The 19,414-nt window shown below is 41.9% G+C and overlaps 2 protein-coding genes across 4 annotated transcripts in view; one reads left to right on the top strand and one right to left on the bottom strand.

Moving 5' to 3' along the window:
- RRAS2 (RAS related 2) overlaps nucleotides 1-4,963 on the top strand; it is a 21,410-nt gene extending 16,447 nt beyond the window's left edge. Inside the window, exons 4-5 of the mRNA XM_019652853.1 lie at nucleotides 146-264; nucleotides 3,477-4,963. Coding sequence (XP_019508398.1) covers nucleotides 146-264; nucleotides 3,477-3,564 — 207 coding nt within the window. The 3' untranslated portion in view covers nucleotides 3,565-4,963. The remainder of the gene's footprint in view (nucleotides 1-145; nucleotides 265-3,476) is intronic.
- Nucleotides 4,964-12,137: 7,174 nt separating this feature from the next.
- Nucleotides 12,138-19,414, bottom strand: part of SPON1 (spondin 1) — a 253,854-nt gene continuing 246,577 nt past the window's right edge. Inside the window, exons 13-17 of one of the 3 annotated variants that reach the window (XM_019652850.1) lie at nucleotides 17,991-18,161; nucleotides 17,740-17,907; nucleotides 16,672-16,836; nucleotides 15,433-15,711; nucleotides 12,138-13,828 (exon numbers count right to left, since the gene is read on the bottom strand). In XM_019652850.1, the coding sequence (XP_019508395.1) occupies nucleotides 13,665-13,828; nucleotides 15,433-15,711; nucleotides 16,672-16,836; nucleotides 17,740-17,907; nucleotides 17,991-18,161 (947 nt within the window). In that variant the 3' untranslated portion in view covers nucleotides 12,138-13,664. The remainder of the gene's footprint in view (nucleotides 13,829-15,432; nucleotides 15,712-16,671; nucleotides 16,837-17,739; nucleotides 17,908-17,990; nucleotides 18,162-19,414) is intronic. The other 2 variants (XM_019652851.1, XM_019652852.1) reach the window with 2 other exon arrangements.

Genomic DNA, 19,414 nt, shown 5'->3' with positions numbered 1-19,414 from the left:
GAGGGCAGTGTCACTGGCCCTCATATGTGGGATCCGAACCGGGGCCCTCTGGCGTCCCAAGCCAGTTCTTAACCATCGCGCCACTCGGCCGGCCCCAGATCTAATTGTTAATACTGGACCTCACACGCAGTTCTTGGAATTGCAGGTAACTCAGGAAGAAGGACAGCAGTTAGCACGACAGCTGAAGGTAATATACATGGAGGCTTCCGCAAAGATTAGGATGAATGTCGATCAAGCTTTCCATGAACTTGTCCGGGTTATAAGGTAAGCAAGCACATTCTAGAAGTTTGGTTTAGTTCATTGAGTTTGACAGGTAATCATACCATGCTTTTTAAAACTGTTCACTGAGAAAAAAAATACCATTGATGTTTTTAGTAAGGAAGAGGACATTGTATGTAGGAATGATTCTGTTCTAAGGATTAATACACGTGGTTTGTTAAAATTTTTAATTAAGTACATATATTCTAGGTACTTCTTACATATAACACCTTATTTAGGTATAATGAAGTAGAGAGTATACACATAGGGATTTTGGAAATAATTTATGCAGCTTCCAAAGATGGTGGTGGTACGAAGATAGTGATGACAGCAGCTAACATTTGAGTAGTAGTTTCTGCCAGATACTGTGCTAAGTGCTTTACATATCTTATTAATACATTTAATCTTCACTGCAACCCAGTAAGCCAAATACTTTGATTTATCCCCACTTTCAGATGAGAAAACAGGTTAAATAACTTGTTCAAAGCTTAGACGTATTAAATGGCAGAGCTAGGACTTGAATTCCGTATCTCCAATTCCAGAGCCTGTGCTCTTAGCGTTGCTTCTTACCCAACTCCTCCAAGGTAAAGAGCAAGCCAAGTAGTAGAGATTTACCATCCCAGAGGCCAGGAAGTATATATCCAGACTACAAAGAATGTTTCTGGTAGCTGGCCTAGGAGGCCCCTGTGGCTCAGAAAGTGTTAATGGGTTCCAGAAATCTTGAGGTGATGGCTGAAGTCACCTGGAGTTACTGTATATGTTTGTGGGAGAGAAAGATCGAGGTGCTTTCTTGGGCAGGGTTTGATGTGATTATTCTGAGCCCTACTTCACCCTCTGCTCTCTGGATCGGCTGGTTTCTCTGCTAGTTCCATAGTTGGACAGGTATGTGGAGTGGGCTCATGTTAATTGTGTATCTAAGCTTAATTGATATCTGAGCTATGGACTTCTTGTAATTTTTAGCCTCTTGCCCAAGCATTCTCTTTGAAGGGCGTGGGAAAAAGTAAAGATTATAGTTTTTTGTTTTTTTAGTAGTTTGAAGAGTACAGTCTTAATTTTGCAAGATGAAAGAATTCTGGAGATGGATGCTGGTGATGGTTGTATTAATACAACATTGTGAATGTATTTACTTTATTTTTTAAAATTTTTTTGTAATGAAGAATATATAAGATTTATTACAATATGCATATTGCCAGCCAGCTCAGCAGCAACTTTCTTAAAGAGAGGCTGAAGGGAGAAAAAGGTGTGAATGTGGACATTTAAAATTCATTAACATTACAGACACAGTGTTTATTCTAGACTTTCTCTTGCCACCAAATACACCATTTAATCCAATCATTTAAAACAATAGTTTCTTGATCTAACATGAAGAAAAATCTAGCCCCCACCTCTCCTTTAAAAAAAAAAATTATTCTGGCTCTTAGCCCCCGAATCTGAAACTCAGAATGAAAATAATGGTGAGTCAGGGTTGGTTCCATAGTCTTCACTTGTGACAAACACTGTAAAACCTGGTGCCTGAGTCGAAAGCAGCTGACCTGACCAGGAAGCAGCTCCAGCTTGTGGTGACTGGAAGGGCCTAGAAGAGCCACCCACCTGCGCTCACCTGAGCAGAGCGTCCCTCATGTGGCTCTCAGACCAGCAACAGGACATCACCAGGAGCTTGTTGGAAATGCAGGCAGTAAACTGGTGAGGATAAAGGCACACCACAGGCCATATAATGATACCGAATCACCATCGCTTGAAAATGGGCTCTGCAAACCACTAACAACAGAGGGAGACAGTTCTCTGGGCAGACAGTCAGGAGTCACACTCCATTTTTCCTCAGTTTTATATCTCACTGGCTTCATTTTACGTCGAAGGGTATATATTTTTAAGAACCCAAGAGAAGAAAGAAACATCTCAATATTACTAGAGTCTGGGGGGTTTCTGTACTGAAAGACGGGAACATTATCATCAGTAGTGGCAGCTGCAGCTAAGAACACTAGTACCGAGTAAGATGCTGTTACTAGTACCCAGTAAGATGCTGCTGTTACTAGTACCCAATAAGATGCTATTGTTACTAGTAGCCAGTAAGATGCTATCGTTACCAGTAGCCAGTAAGATGCTATTGTTACTAGTAGCCAGTAAGATGCTATCGTTACCAGTAGCCAGTAGGATGCTATTGTTACTAGTACCGAGTAGGATGCTATCGTGACTAGTACTGAGTAGGATGCTAGTACCCAGTAGGATGCTATCGTTACTAATACCCAGTAGGATGCTTTCATTACTAGTACCGAGTAGGATGCTATTACTAGTACCCAGTAAGATGCTATCATTTGCCATCATTGTGGCAAGAGGTTTATCACCAGTAAACAACAGCTGGCAGTGGGGAACTGGGCACTAGAAAAGACAAGGAAACTCTCCTTACCTAGTGTATGTTGTGAAAGCAGAATCAGGAAAAGCAACCTGACCGAGTTGTGAATATATTTAAATGCCAGTGAACTGGACACTTAAAAATGGTTAAGATGGTAAGTTTTATGTTATGTGTATTTTAACACACACACACACACACACACACACACACACACACACACACACACACACACACACCAGTGCTTTCTTAAAATAATTTTTACTGCCTTTTTGAAATATTTTGTCCTTGGTTTTGATCCTCAGAATCTATAATCATCAATCAATCAAAAGAGAGGAGGGGGTAGAGAGGCTTTTTTATGCCAGGTACCGTTAGGCATTTAAACATAACAAGATCTTCTTTAATCCTCATAGCAACTATAAAAGGTGAGGTTTTATTATTGCCTTCTAAAACACGGAGGCTCAAAGAGGTTAGCTAACTTGTCTAATACTGACTTACAGCTCGTGAGTGGTAGAACAGGGTTAGAAACGAATACCTCATAAGGGTGATTTTATATTGTACTCTAATGATGGGTGTTTATTCTTAAGTATATCTCAGAGTCATGGAATTTTAAATTGAGAAGGGGATTTAGAGGCTACTGAGCTCAGCATCTCATCTGATTTAAGACTTGCCCGTTAATGAAACGCAGACAGCTCTGTTACACTGGTGAAGCATTTGTGCCTCCCCTACCCCAAAGATTTGCTGTTATTCCCTAGTTGAAATTCCACATTGAAAAGCATGTTTGTGCACTAGACTTGTCCAAAAATAACCTGCAGTTGTACTAATACATTACCAAGAAGGCAACTCTATGTGGATTTTTCTGTTCTTACAGGAAATTTCAAGAGCAGGAATGTCCTCCTTCACCAGAGCCGACACGGAAAGAAAAAGACAAGAAAGGCTGCCATTGTGTCATTTTCTAAGAATCCCTTGAGTGTTAGCTACCAACTGCCAGGAAAAGCCCTCATCGTCTCTCCTTATGGTTTACATCACATTGGTACCTTTCTAGCCTTAGACAAATGATCACCATGGTAGCCTTAGAACAAGAAGCTGGCTAATCCTTCCCGTGAAGCTAATCCTATGGTCATTTCAAGGCAGATTTAAAGGAAACACTAAGGCTGCTTCAAAGATTATCTGATTATTTTAAATATATATCTGCGTACACAGATGCATTCTTTTTTAAGGGCTTACATTTTAATAGGGATCGATTGGTTTTGGAACCTAAGCTCTTTGCCAACCTGAAGTCATAGGTTATGAAATAACTTTTAACTTCTGGAATCATATTGCCTACTATTACTCTAAATAGAAATATAGGGAGTTTTTTCTTAAAAATGTGAATTTTTGTCTGTCTCTAAAAAGTTTGATGTCACCTTCAATTAATTTTACACTGAATTGAATCCCCAAAAGTGAGACATCTCAGATCTTTACTGATGCTACAGCCTTTGTTTTCCAGTAGCCAAAATACCAAAATGCCTATTGTATTTATTGATTAAAAACTACTTTAAAACTCTTTATTATTACTCCTGCTCTTAAAAATGATAATATCTTATGTGGCCAAATCTTTGGACTCATTCTGGATTTAGGCGTTTCAATGTTCGTGGTTTTCTAATTTAACTCTTTTCACAATCATGTTGGAGTAAAAATAAATAATTTCTGTCTGTCTTCCTTTTTAAGTATTTCTGGATAAGGGATTCAAAAAAACTAAAACTGTTTTTGTTTGTAATATAAAATATGGAATTGACCTTTCCAGGGTCAGAGATGATTAATGTTTTTGCTATATACTTTTATACATTATTTTCTTATCAAACTAGTTAACAAGTATTTTTATATGTTTGTAAGCAACTGTACTTTCACAGCATACCTTGTGTATATGTAAAGATAAGTATTTAATTTTCACTGTTCACTTTTAACTGACAAAAGAAGTGAAAACTACAGAATCTGCGGTAGAACTTTACTGGTCCTGGTTGTATGCACCTTTGGCCAGTCACACAGCTACTCAAGAAACCTTCCCAATACAGTACAACAGGACGAGTATCTGAAATCACTTTCAACACCCCCTGTTAGATATTGACTGTTCTATCAAGTAGTACTTGTAAAACTTTTCATTGACAATTAGTGTAACTGTGGTTAGCTTCTGATTTTGTTTTGAATTCTGTGGATTGTGTTTAAACAATTCAAAAGTTTGTTCCTGATTTTGAGATACTGAGTGGTATTGCACAGTTGTCACTTTATTGAACGTGTACAACAGTCCCATGAGGTTTATAAAGCATACCCTTGTATAGCTTCAGGTGCTAGAATTAAAATTGATCTGTTATCACAAGATGATGCTTGATGCCTTGTTATTGTGGTGGCTTCTTGAAAGGATGAGTGTTGGAGGAAACTTAATTTTAGTAGCTCTAAGCCTTTTCCCAACAATACCTTAGGCTTTGAATCTAAAAGTCAATTATTGGTCATTTAGTAGACGAATTGATGTGAAATGGCTTGGCCTTCCTCAGTGATTTCTTGAATAGTTCCTAAAGTCACTATTTCTTAAACTCTTTCTAATGAAGTGCTCTTGATGAGAACCCCAACCACAGAGGATAGAGGAGGGTGAATGCATCTGAGGGTGAAGCCTAAAACACCTGAAGCAAAGCACACACACTTATTTGAATGTTAACTAAAATTGCTGCCAAGGAAGATACCACGTTTATCCTGTGGCTTTTGGTACTAGAACACTATCCTTATTAGTACTTTCGGTTGAGAAAGTTTTTATCTATCATGGGTAACTTCAGATGAAAAGAAACTGTGTAATATCCAGATTTAATAGGAAACCTTTTATTTTATTCAGAGTAGATAATTTGTAGCAAAGCAGCCTGAAAGTTACATTTTGTTATCTCAGTTTACTTTTTTTCTCTATGTGCTTCATTTGGATCATTGTTATTGCTCCATCTTGAAGTTTCCTAACCTTATCTTCTGCAATTGTTTAATTTGCCATTAATCCCATCCAATGAAATTTTCATTTCATACCTTCCTTTTCCTTTTCTAGAAGTTCTGTTTTATGTTTTTTTTTTTTAAAATATACTCTTTCTCTCCTCATTATGTCCTCTCTCAACTGGGTTCCCAGAGAATTGAGTTTAATGCCTTATCTGTTGTTTGTAATGGATTAACTTCCCTTCTGTGCATCCAGAATGTTCCTAGCTGTGTACCATCCTTGGGAGATTTGAGAAAACAATCACTTAAATAACTTTCTATAGAGCTTAATTCTCTCACAGAACCCTGGTTGAGAAAGGCTGCTTTGAATATTTGAACATGATTATAATAGCTATTGTGACGTTCTTTTCTGCTTAACCTTTCCTCTTTATAATTTTTAAATGTTTCTACTGTCTAATTTTTCTCTAGTTATGGGTCACATTTTCTTGCTTTTTCACCTGTCTCTTTAAAGTTTTGATTGGATGCTAGACATTGTGTATTTTATATTTTTGGGTGCCTAGATTTTGTTGTCTTAAAGATTGTTGGATTTTGTTCTGGCAGTCAGTTCAGTTGTATTCTTCTAAGGCTTGTTTTTAAGCTTCATGCAGTTTCAAGTAGCTTTTTCCCAGGATAGTTGAGAATCACTCCTGGGTGTGGCCCATTTGGGGTCTCTACTGAATGCCCTAAGTAATCAGTGAGGACTCTCCACTTTGGCTAGTGGGAACTGAAACAATTCGCAGCCCCATGTGAGCTCTGGGCATCATTTCTATTCACAGCTTCTGGGTCATTCTTGGCCCAGCCTCCTGGAGTTTCACCCTGAACATGGGTATTTTAAAATTCAGCCAAGACTCATTGACCCTATGCATATTTTTGGAGCTCTTTTTCTGTGTAGCTCTCTCCTCTCCAGAACTTTGTCCTGCAACTTTCAGCTGCCTCAAACTCCCTGATCTCCAGTGTCTGCCTTTTCAGCTCAGGGAAAACATTTGTACTCAGCTTAGAATTCCCCATCCCTTCTGCAATCTGGAGTGTGCCTCTAGGCACAAAGCCAGGGCAGTTTTAAGGCTTACCTTGTTTCTCTTCCATCAGGGATTGTAGTCCTACGCTGCTTGGTATATACTGTCTGAGAACAATTGTTTCACATATTTACTCCAGTTTTCTGATGGTCTGAGTGAGGTAGGAGGGTAAATCCGGTTCCTGTTACTCCATGGTTGGAGCTGAAATCTCTCCCATTTGATTGCCATCATACAGTTAGAGGTGCCTTGTAGTCCTCTTAATCTATGGCTTGAAATCTTTATAGCTGGGGGTTGGCAAACTTTTTCTGATATTCAGATAGTAAATATCATTTTGGGCTTTGTGGGCCATATAATTTCTGCATCAGCTTCTCAACTCAGCCATTGTAGCACTGAAGCAGCCATAAGTAATGTTTAAATGAATGAATGTGGCTGTTCCAATGAAACTTTATTTGTGGATACTGAAATTTGTATTTCATACCATTTCCATATGTCATGCAATATTAATCTTCTTTTGAATTTTCTTTTAAAAATTCATTTAAGATTGGAAAAACCATTTTGTACAAAAACAGATGGCAGACCGGATTTGATCTGTGGGCCGTGATTTGCCAGTCCTGCTCTTTAGCACATTTAGTATTTGAGGTTACATTTCTAACTTTAGAATCTGGTGTGTTTCTGTAGATATGTTGAAATTCTTTCAAACAGGATTTCCTGAGTTGTCAGTCATGAATTCCTGTCCTAGGAATTTTCTCCCTGTTTAAGGATTTGTAATATTTTAGAGTTGGACATTGTGCCCTGTTGACATTCATCTTACATTGATAATTCTCTAAATTTGGAGCTTTCGAGTTTTATAATATAAATTGGTTCCTTACTTCACCCTTTGACTTGTGAAATTTGAAGTAACATGGTTATATATACTTAGGGCCTAGCCTGTTCTTATTCTAACTTTTTCACCACTTTTTGTAATTTATTTCTTTTTCCGTTCCTACACGTAACAAGCCCATTGAACAGGTAACTGGCAGGTAAATAGGAGGAGGTGATGGTAAAGTGGTCATTTTCAGAATTACTTGACCATTCACAGATATTTAACCAATGATTGCTTATAAAGTTTCAAAGTCCTTTTTAGAAAAAAAGGTATTTTCATGGGAACAGATTTCTTTGTACAAGAATTTACTAGGTGTTCTGGGGAAATGGATAAATTGGAGCTTTTACTTCCTACAAATTATTCAGTATCTAGTGGAGGAAGATTTAGGAGTGGCAAAAACGAATGCCGGGACTGTAGAGTTAAGGCAGACAGAGAGGAAAGCATGCAAAAGTGGTCAGGTCCAGTAGAAGTGAGGGGATCGATTCCTCCTGTAATATATGAAGAAGCTTCTTAATTAGAAGTGGTATTATAGCTGAAGCTGGAGCGATTGGTAGGATTTAAGGTGGACGGAGAGGAGCAGGTGGAGGTGCCGGCAGAAAGCCTGGGTAGAGGCACAGAGTTGGCTGAAGCAGCGCGTATCCTGCGATTAGAAGCTTAATCTAAAAGGACCTTAAGTGCAGTTGGGAAAAAATGATACAATAGACTCAGCTTGGGTTGTGAGTGCTTTAAGTAGGATGGCCCTTCTGTATATAATGGAAAATTGCCAAGGATTCTGAGCAAGGGGTGCCCGGATCTAACCTAGTAGTGTGAGTAATGGAAGTGTAGATTTAAGGAAAGGTAGTCAGGTAAGAGGTTATTGGAATCATGGATCGATCTGTCATCTGTTTGTTCTGCCACTTTTGTCTAAGCTCCTTATCTTACACCCAGGTTACTACTAGGGCCTCTGAAGTAGTCTTTTTATTTCCATTTTGCCCCCATAAAGCTATTTCAGTGCAGCCAAAGGGATATTTTTTAGACCATAAGTTAAACGTTACACTGCTGCTTAAAATCAGTTGTCATATCAGTGCGCTTGGAGTAATATCCAAATTTCTTACCACAGTGTACCAGGAACGGTCATCTTCCTGCTTCTCACTTACATTCAAGCTGATGTGCTTTCTTACACCCTAAAACACACCATGTATTTCCCAAATCAGTTGCTTCACTCAACTGTTCCATTTAGCTGTTTCCTCCTTTTGCTCTTGGCTCAGGTGCCACCTCTTTGCGAGCCCCTTTGACCACCTGTTCTAATATTACACTGCCCTGTATTTCCTTAATGACAGTTACCATCTGGTTATTTTGTCTGGCCTGCACCCTGGTGACATAAGTTCGGAGAAGGCAGAACCCTGTCTGCTGTGTTTGCTGCTTTACCCATATTGCCCGGCATGTGCAGAAAAACCCTTCAATGAAGGAGGAAGGAGCATAGGCAGCCCTCTTGTGATACAATGTATTTGTAATTGTGGCAGTTACACACCGGGTCAGTCCCGGAGGCATTTGGGGATGGGGAATGGAGCTCAAACCAAGAGGTGAGGACTAAAAGTGCAGATCTGGAATTTACCTATTTTGAGCTAATGATTGAAGAAGTGGGAGTGGGTTGAGGTACAGTGTGTTTGAGGGAAAGTTCAAAGGAAAAGGAACATTTGAGGGTAGAAGATTAAGAGGCAGCAAAAAGCCAAGAGAAGCAGCCAGAAACGAGAGAACCAGGGGAGTTGTCGAGGGCAGGTTAGTGGTGAAAAGCTTTGAGTGCCGAGCAGGGGTGGGGGGAAAGAGGCAGCAGTGATCACTCAGAGGTTGCTGCTTGCTTTGAGAGATTCGTTTCAGTCATCTGGTTGTGGAAACCCGGTTACAGTAGGTTGAGGTACGATTGGAGGCCAAGGAAGTAAGTGTGGGCTACTCTTCTGAGAAATTCTGTGGCAAAATCAGGATGATGGGGCAATTCTCTCGCTAGATAGGGTAGGATGTTAGAGGAGTAAGAAAGAGAGCCAGTGGTGGGTACTTAATTGTAGATGTGTAGTTGTACAGGTCTGGGAGTACATTTTTCATCTCTACTGTTGTGGACTGATACTTTTGCTAACTGTAATAATAAAAAAAAGAATTACTAGAAAACTAATCATACTCTTGGATATCGTGCAGTGTCAAGTTGTTATAAAAGTTTCTCAGCGCTTGCTTTCATCTCATTGTGGGATGGTAATTAATGGCTATGGGTGTTCGCAGGCTGCATATCTCACTTTACGTAGCACTAATGTAGCAGGTAAGGGAGCAGGAAATTCGGGTGTTTTTCACGAGTGGGCCTTCTGACTTCCCGGAGAATTCCAGGTTAAGATCACCCAGCAGGAGTTACATGCTAGTACCGGAAAAAGACTCTAGTTTTACAAACCTCAAGTATTGTAGACAAGTTGGTAGTCTTGAATAGGATGTTTGCCCTTTTCCCTTCCGCGATTACCTACTTGATATAAATTATTTGAAATAAAGGACTCTTTAAACATATATAACTGCTTCAAGTATGAGAACTGTCACCAATCAATTCTAAAGCCAGGAAGTAGTTATGAACATGCTCTTGAGTTTTCTGAAACATTTAGAGCAATATGAGAAAATGATAACGAATGCTATCTTATGTTTACGACATTATGAGTGTTAAGTGAAAAGTCTGAAATTGCATTTTGCTCTGGTGATACCTGGGTAGAAGTGTGGCACATGTATTTTATTGGTCAGGACATTTTCAGTTATAAGTGACTGATATGCAACTCAAGCCAGCTTCAACACAAAGTGGACATTTACTGGTTTATAAAGAAGTGAGGGATTGGTGGGGTGAAACTGGCTTTCAGTGACCCCTGTGTCAAGATACCATCAGGACTTGCTCTCAAGATGAGAACAGGCTAAAATTATGGAGGTGGGGTCAAGAAATTCTTTAGTGTAAGAAAGCTTGTATGAAAGCCTGAAGCCAGAAGAAGTAAAGTAACTGGCCCCAGCTCCCACAGCTTCTCAGGGGTATAGCGGTGTTTGAACCCAGGTTCCCCTTGTTTAACATTACACGACTTCTGCCTCTCTGCCCTACAGAGTGCATAAAACCTGACCCAACAGGCTGTCTAAAGCAGGGACGCCGTGATTTAAATTTGGCATTTTAGTACAGATCTTTTGCTCACAGATTTCAAAGGATTTAAATGGAAGAATTGTCTTAATGCTCATTAGCATTCAGCTGCTATTTATAGTTTGTTAGAGCATCTCATTTTCAGAAGGAATTAATTTATTTTCATTCTATCAACTTTGGGCAATATGAAGAACAAAATGAATCATTCTATTATTTAAATTAATAGCATCAAATAACCAACTAGTGGAATGTCTGTGTCTTCCTTGATTCTGTGTTGTAATTAGGGATTAAACATTTATGTTTAGTCTTGTATGGACAATAGTAACTATTTCTTTAGCATATAAATATTTAACTCTGGGGAAAAAGGGACTGACGGTACAATCCCGGTACGCTTTAATATTTAACTCTTTTAACTATTGCCTGAAAAACGTGGGCTATTTGTAAGGTCACAGAAATAATTTGACATGGACAATTTTTGAAATTTTAGCCAGATTCTAAGTTTCTGGAGAATTATAGTCATGTGAGAATGTGTAATGTATCCTTACTTCCTGGAAGAGATACAAGACTTTGAGTATGCCTAAAACATGTTTAATACAAAAGTTCAAGTTAAAAACAGCACAAAATCTTTTAATTTTTCAATTTCGGGTCCGAAGAAGCCCAGGCTTTATTCTTATTTACTACAAGATTTCCTTCAAATAATGCATTGGCAAGATGACAGGTGAGTGACCCAATGTCTGGTTAGGGAATATATCTGTGAATTTATTGTAATCTTAAAATGTGGATGTAAATTGGATTGCAGCTGGTTTGACATTGACTAAATACATACAAGTATAATTATTCTTTATATGGCAATTTTTGCCTTATGATCTATTTACTGTCTCAAGCGGAAGTCCAAACAGATTTCATTTTTGTAGTAAAAAGTCTTTTATTTCCAAAATGATTGGTTAGCCAGAAAAACTATAAATCACCTAACACAAGACTTTGGTAAGAGATTTGATGCTTCATATAAATTCCCCCTTGCAAACAATAGAATAATACCTACGTAACAAGAAAATGTTACCCATTCTCAGCCATTAACCAGGTACCTGGTTTTGATTCTCCAAAATTAGGATTAAAAATGTACCCAGTAGGGACTAAACAAAAATTTGAGACACTAGGGTGGCCTGTCTGTAGAGTTACTTAGAAATCAACTGTCCTAAGAAACTTTGATTTTCATCTTTTGAGAATAAGGATGTACGCCTCCAGATAGCTAAGAGTAATGTTGCAAAAGTTTGTGGGCAGACTCTATATCAAGACTTTTTTGTCCAAGTAGAAAATGAAACCTTATTTTTTTATATTGTGTTCCCTTGCGGGAGGAGGAAGCTCTTGAAGGGTTACAACAATAATGTTGGTAACAACTCAAAGCTGCAGAAACTAAGAGATGTGGGAATAATGGCCCCCCAGAATGAGGGAGCAAAAACAGTATCCTTTGCTAAATATGGTTGAGGTGGATAATAATTCTCAACAGACCCAACCTTCTAACCATTTAATTAGTTTAAAAACACAAAAGACAGACCCAAATGAATTTTTTATTGAACAGTCTCTTGTGTTAAAGAAAATACAGATTCAGGGCTATAGCATATATATGTTGTGTTTGGAAATATCCCGATGTGTTTAATGCGAATTCTTAAAATAGTGTATTCGAAGCATTTTAATGTATCTCATCCATGATACACATTTGGATTAAGCATAATGAAAAAGACCTGCAACAGAAATGAAACATTTTTGACAATAAACGAATGAGTAAAAACTGTAGATGGACTCAACTCAGTAAAATGTCCTTTGACGCTAATCCTTGGTAGTCAGCCCCCTTGAACTTGGTGTGCTTATAGTGTTCAGAAGGTGATGGAAGACCACGGCCCTCCCCGTGGATGAGGGAGGACCAGAGCTGAGAGGAGAGTTGACATGGGTTTGATTTCCCTCCAGATTTTCTTGCCCAGCTTGATTCTGTAATATTCTTTCCCCCTAGATTTCTATCTTTCTTGGTCTTTGCAACACGTTTTCTTTCTACAATATAGAATTGTATGACTAAAAAACCTTTTAAAATACAGAGATAATATTTTTTTGAAGGAATGGCTTATTGGGCTGCAAAATGTTTGCATAACAAAGTTTTCTTGTTAGAACTGGTTTGAAAACTTAGAAGTCTAGATGTGTGTTGGAAAATCGTAAAAACTCATTTGGGACTGCTAAGGAGGCCAGTTTTGCTGCTTGGCCTTGGTTCTAGTGAAGTTTTAATAGCAGAAGGTTCATGAGGCTGTCTTCTTAGGAGAATTGTAGCCAAAAAAGAAAAACCACCACCAACAAAAACCCCAAAAACAAAGAAGGGAAAAATCTTTTCTAGACTCAGTTACAACTTTGTGTCAGGTGTAAGAACTGGCAACCTTACGTTCAAATAAAGCAGCTATCATTCCCTTCGGGGTATCAAGAACCAATATTAGAAGGTGAGATAAATGTATTCAGAACTTCTCAGCAAAAGAAGAAAGCCACCCGACATCAATGCTCCCCTTCGGGCCTACCAGCTCTGTTTTCCCCCAAGAACTATTGATGACTCAGGAGGCTCAACAAAGACACCGAAAGTTCCACTAAGTGAAGAGAGATGGGCGAACAATAGCTTCCTGCAAGAGAGCGCGGGCGAAAATGAGAATGAGGGGATCTGCTCTCTGTCCGATGGGGGATTTTTCCTGCTGCACCCTGGGATTGAGGCACAGTCATTTCCAGACACACTTGCCTCTCCATGTTCTGCCCAGGTGGATACCCCAGAGGGACATATTTCTGTTTGGTACAGGGTGGCTGACATGACTCATGTCTGCTGGAGGAGGGCCGGCTGCGGATGAGGGAGCCCTACTCAGCCTGTGCCTACTGAGAAGTGTACAGAAAGGATGTCCCTGGCATCCACAGACTACTGGGCAAACCACACTGCAGAAGTGAAAACTAGGGTACACAATTTAAATTGCCTTAAACAAACAAGCAAACAAACGATCCAGCCATTGGTGACTGTGGAATCTAGAGTGCAGCCCTGGAAAACTCGCACCCTTGCTAACAAGTGTGAACATTGCATGCTCTGATCTCCTTCTTGTCTTTGCAGCTGGTAAACTGGGAGCTTTTGAATCTCTTCTTTACAGTCATGTAGCGTTCCTGAATCCCGCCTCCGCACAGTTTGGTGCACTCCGACCAGGCCGTCCACGGGCGCATCCGACAGCCTGTAAGCATGAAAAAGCCTGGTTAGGCCAGCAGATATTGGGGGCAGAACAGAGGTGCTGAACTCTACTAAACAACTGTCAAATCCAGCGGTCTGGGCATCTCTGCTCTTGTATGTAATGAGTTGTTGAATTACATAATGGTTAGCGTCCTTATTGTTAGCTCGTAGGTGACAAACTGCAAAAAATGGCCATAAAGACTTGGCAGCTCTTCCCATGAAAGGGCAGCATGTATTTCTCCACCTTGAATCTGGGCTTGATGATATGGTTTGCTTTGGCCAATGGGAGGTGAGCAAACATGTCTTGAGAAAAGCTGCTGGGGACCCTTCCACCACTATGTGAGAAAGCCTGGCTTTCCACATATTGGAAAGATCATGTAGGGAGAGGCCCCAGCAATGCAGGTGAGGGCGGTCTAGAAGCTGCAGCCCTCTCTGAGCCATCAGCTGACGGTAATCACATGAGGAGCCTAAGCTAGACCTCAGAAGTCCCATCCAGCTGAGCCAGCCCAAGTCACTGAACCACAGAATCATGTTAATAAATGACTTTTAAATAGCTACTGTTTTGGGGTAGACTTATTAATGCAGCAGCTGCTCAGGCTTTCTCTCAGGCTTTGGTCCCCAAGTACTTAGCCTCCCAAATTCTAAGTAAACTCAAATCTAAATTATTTTTCTTACAAAACATACCCTTACCAAAGAAAACTCCCTTGACCCCCAGATGTTAGATCTTCATAAAAAATGTTTCCTTGGCATTGTATATATGACTCCTTTGTCTATAATCATTCAATATTAAGTTTGATGGAGAAGACTGCCATAGTGCCTGCCTGGCACATAGTGGGGCTTAATGAATGTTTGTTGACTGACTGACTGACTGACAACCATGTGCAACAGACAACATTTTGATATGTTAGAGGAAGGCCGGCTCCCTAATGGAAAGACTGAACTGTCATGAAGCTCTTCATATCTGCATTTCTCTCGTCACCCTAGATGGAGGTAGACTGTCTTACAGAAAAGAGAAGAAGGGGTAATTTGAACTATGCCTTTAAAAATAGTCAAACTCAGCATACCATCAACCTTCATGTTAACACGGGCACCTTGTGCAGGAAAGACCATCCACTGGCCTGTACCCAAGGCTGAACCATGTATCTTCCCAACTCACTGTTTCATCATTTAGTTGATAATGCTTGGCTCGGAGCAGCTTATTCAGCAGTGAAGCCCCAGGTGGGGTTTTTTTGTGTTTTTTTTTTTTTAAATAACTGGCCTCTGTGTCTCTTTGCCACTTCCAAACCACTCAACACGTCTGTAAAAGTCATATTCCTGCTTCAAACTTTCACCCACAGAACCAAGTCTCAAATCTTCAGCAGGCCACTAGACCTTTTCTGGTCTGGTTCCTACCTCTCCGACCTGGTTTCTTTCCTCTCCCCTTGTTCTCTGCTCCGTCTGCATCCCATTTACTGCTTAGACATACTATGCTCTTGGGTATCTCTGTGCGTCTGCAATTACCATTCCTGCTGCCTGGGATGCCCTTCTGTAACTGTCAAACTCCTACAGGTTCTTCAAGACCCACTCTAATCTCTCCCGCTGTGCCATCTCCCTGAACTCCAGCCTCACCCTGGGGAGCAGCACCTGGGAACTGCTCCCCATCAGACTCTTCTCTCAGCGGCTCACTCCTCCGGCTCTCTCGGTCCTCCCTCCAGCGCAGCTTCTGGATGGATGAATTTCGGAAGCATTTCCGGATGCGGCACTTTTTTCGCTGCACAGTCTCTGGGCAGGGTGCACCTCCAAACTGAGGCTCCATTTGGATCATCCGGGTCCGAATCATGTGGCCTTTCCCACATGACTTGTTACATTCCGACCACTGGGACCACTCGGTGAGCTCACAGTCAATGGCTGGCAAGACACAGACGGGCATGAGTGTATCATGTCTGCAACAAGGTATGATCACTGACACTCCTTTGAACATCTCAACACAAGCCTAAGAGAAAATGCAAAGCAGGTGCGGTTTTCCCATGTTGCAGAAAGCCCTGAGGCTCCAAGAGGCAGACTGACCTTGTCTAGCCCATGTGCTTGGTAAGCAGTAGAGGCAGGGTCGGTGTCCAGGTCATAACCCACATCCTGTGCCCTCTCTATGACTCAAGAAGGCTTTGGGGGCACTTTGAACATGTGCTCAGAGCCTCTCGCTGCGAGCTTCTAGAATAGACCTGAATCTGGGCAAGCAGACTGAGTAATAAGGGAGAGGAGCATGAAATAACTACAAGTGCAACAAGTGTGCCTGACGTTCCACCACCTGAGAGAAGCTCTCTTAGGGCACTAGCCAGAAAAACAGCCTCTCCTCCCCTTGGAGGCGAGTACCCATGAAATACATACAGCGGGTCACAGATTCTGGAGGAGATGGGGGTGGGCAGTGAGCTTGTGAGAGCCTGGCTTGTTTTCCTGCTGGCTCGTCTTATCAAGGCTGCAGGGGAACGGGTGTCTCTGACTTAATGGACACCCTTTGGTCATGGGTAAATAAAAAGGTCACAGGGAGGAGGAATAGAATTAAAAAGCTTGGACAATCCATTGGTCAGATAGCCCTTAATTGGGGTGGGGGAGGGGAAGAATTAAGGTTTACCAAGCCTGTGCTAAGTGTTTTTCATCCAAGTCTCCTGTGTAGACTTCATAGCAACTTGTAATTTGTGTGTTTTGCAGACAGTAGTGGGATCCTCATTATTAAGGAGATTGAGAGTTTAAATAACTTTGCTAACCCAGAGGTCCAAACCCATGCTCTTTCTCCCCCGCAAACAGCTGGACTCTATAACCTAGCAGTGTGATCCCCACACAGGGCTGGTTACTAGGAGCTGTAGGACTTACGGCACTCAGGCAGCATGCACTTTTCCACCTGCTCCAGCTCCTCATTGCAGTCCCCGAGTTCAGCCAGAGACTTGAGCATCCGCTGGCGGGTCCGCATGCCCTTCCCACAGGTCACGCTGCAGTCACTCCACTCGGACCACGGAGACAGCAAGCATGGGATGGTGTCTAGGCCGAGAGACAGGTTTGCTGCTGACAACAGGCCCCCTTTGCTTTCTTTGATGTTGTACTCCCTCATCCCCTGTCCCACACTCTGGCCCCTGGAGTAAAGTGAAACTGACGGGTGGGTTCACATAACCCAACTGAACCCCACGGGGCAAGAAGTGGCTTAGCAGACTACTGCTCTTCCTGTCACTCTCCTGCATCTCCCCTGGCCCCACTGGTGGCCCTGTCGTGACATCAGATGCGGTTCAGTACTATGAGTACACGAGTCCCCACTTGAAACACCACGAGAGTCTGTGTAGGGTCTAGACAGACATCCCACACGCCCCAAGAACCATGCACTGAAAGACAGGCTCAAAGCTGCATTTTTGGAAACTTTGGTGCTGAAACCCCTCAAATGTGTATGTGCTGTGTGCATGTGTACATATGTGTATATGTATGTACATATGTGTGCATGTGTACATATGTGTACTGATGTGTGGGCCTATGTGCATTTGTGCATAGAGCAGAGGTTGTAATGCTTTGTGGGGCCAGGCAAGTCCAATGTAAAACAAGAGTGTGGGGCATAGGATGACCTGGGGAATGTATTTAATCTGCCTAAATGTATTATTACCCCCACACAAAAATACTCTGGGGCCCTATAAAACACAGCTGCAGGTGATTTCTATCCAGAGGCCACTGGTTGCCCCCCTAAGCATTACTCAGAATGTCCCTCGAAGGAGGCCATTCTCTCTGGGTCTGGTAGATGTCTACAAACATATGGCCCTTATCTTGCTCCTAGCTGTGCCCTGAAAGGACGGTGGACCATATTTCCCCCTGCACCTGCCCAGCCTCCGACCTTGATGGTGGTCGTAGGGGGTGCTGTGGTCCTCCAAACTGGCCCCGTCCCCACCTCCCACGCCGACTCACGGCACTCGGGCATCATGCACTTCTCTGTCTGCGATGTCTCGGACTTGCACATGGAGCCATCGGCTGGGCTCATCTTGACCATGCGGTGCCGCTTCTTCATGCCCATCCCGCAGGTGGCGCTGCACTCGTCCCACTCGCCCCACTCGGTCATCAGGCAGCTGCTGGGAGCTGAGGAGTCCCAGGGCGTTGGAGTGGCTTGGGCGACCTCGGGAGCCCCGCGCCCGCCCCGCCCCCTTGGGGCCTCCACTCACAGCACTCCTCGTTGACCGTGCACTTCTCCGTCTCCTCGGTGGGCAGTGTGCACACGGAACCGTCCTCCGGGAACTGCTTCACGTACCTTTCCCGGGACCGCATGCCTGTGCCGCAGGAGATGCTGCAGGGCGACCACGTGATCCATTCGGACATGGTGCATGTGGAGCCGTCTGCAACACACGAAGCGGACGCTGCAGCCCCAGCGCCGCGCGCCAGGGGGCGCCCCAAACAACCCCTCAAGGGCAGGAATCAAGGAGCTAGCTGGCTTTCAAGGGAAGTTAGGCAGTTGAGCATGGAAGAGAACATAAAAGGTATAAAATCTTTAAACCAGGAATTTTTCTAAGAGGAAATGAAATGTCTTTTTCTAGGTGCATGGGGTACTCAAGATTACTCCTTATCTTGTGACAAAACATATGAAAAATGCTTGGATAGATAAAAGGAATATATATATATATATATATATATATATATATATATATATATGTATATATATATATATATATGGAATAAGATATAATTTAATCTACATATAATTTGTCATAATCCATTTGTATGGTCTAGGATGTATCACATTTAAGACCGTTAAATAAAATTTTTAAATTAACTTCCTTGGTCATTAACCACATTTTAAGTGCTGACTAGCCACGTATGGCTAGTGGCTACCATATTGGACAGTGCAGATGTATTAGAACATTTCCATTATGATGGAAAATTCCACTGGACAGCAGAGGAAAGCAATTATATATATTCTGGAACACTGTGTAAGCTCTTTTGCTCAGAGGAACCTGAGACTTTAGTTATCGTCTAGAGCTGCCAGTTTCCCATCTAGAAAAATAGATGAGGGAATTTTGTTCCTGAGGGTACAAAGTGGGACTGGCCTTGGGACATGGGGACCTGAGAACACAGGGCTGGTTTGTGCCCAGAGAGCAGATTATACTAAGTGGCCACAAACATCCCAATGCCTCAGCTGAGAAGACCCCAGCTGCTGAAGGAGAGCAAATGGTGGGGTGGGGAGTGGGGAGAGAATGTCTGTGTGTGTCAGGAGAGGAAGAATGAAGAAGGCAATAAAGCCAATGTGGATATCTTGGACTGTATACGGCTTTGCTGCCATCAGTGGGTGCTAGCAAAGGCCATGGTGAAAAAGATAATTGAACTCATGGCTGGGGTCCTGTTTCAAAGGTGGTGGTGGGGTGTTGCTCCTGGTGGAAGCACAGGTGTGTGTGTGCGCGCGCGTGCGTGCGTGCGATTTCTTAAGAAACACGATTTCTTAGTTCTTAAAAAAGAAGAGGAAAATGAAGTTATTCGTCCACCATCCATCCATTTATATCAATAAAGATTAACTGAATGCTTAGTGGTATGCTCTGAGGTTTAAAAGAGGTGTGATACGAATCTTGTTCTATGAGAGAAAGAGAGAAATTGACAA

Source organism: Hipposideros armiger, unplaced genomic scaffold (genome assembly GCF_001890085.2).
Source record: "Hipposideros armiger isolate ML-2016 unplaced genomic scaffold, ASM189008v1 scaffold_188, whole genome shotgun sequence".
NCBI lineage: Eukaryota > Metazoa > Chordata > Mammalia > Chiroptera > Hipposideridae > Hipposideros > Hipposideros armiger.
The sequence above is the reverse complement of the archived record's forward strand: the minus strand, read 5'-3'. Positions and strand labels throughout refer to the sequence as shown.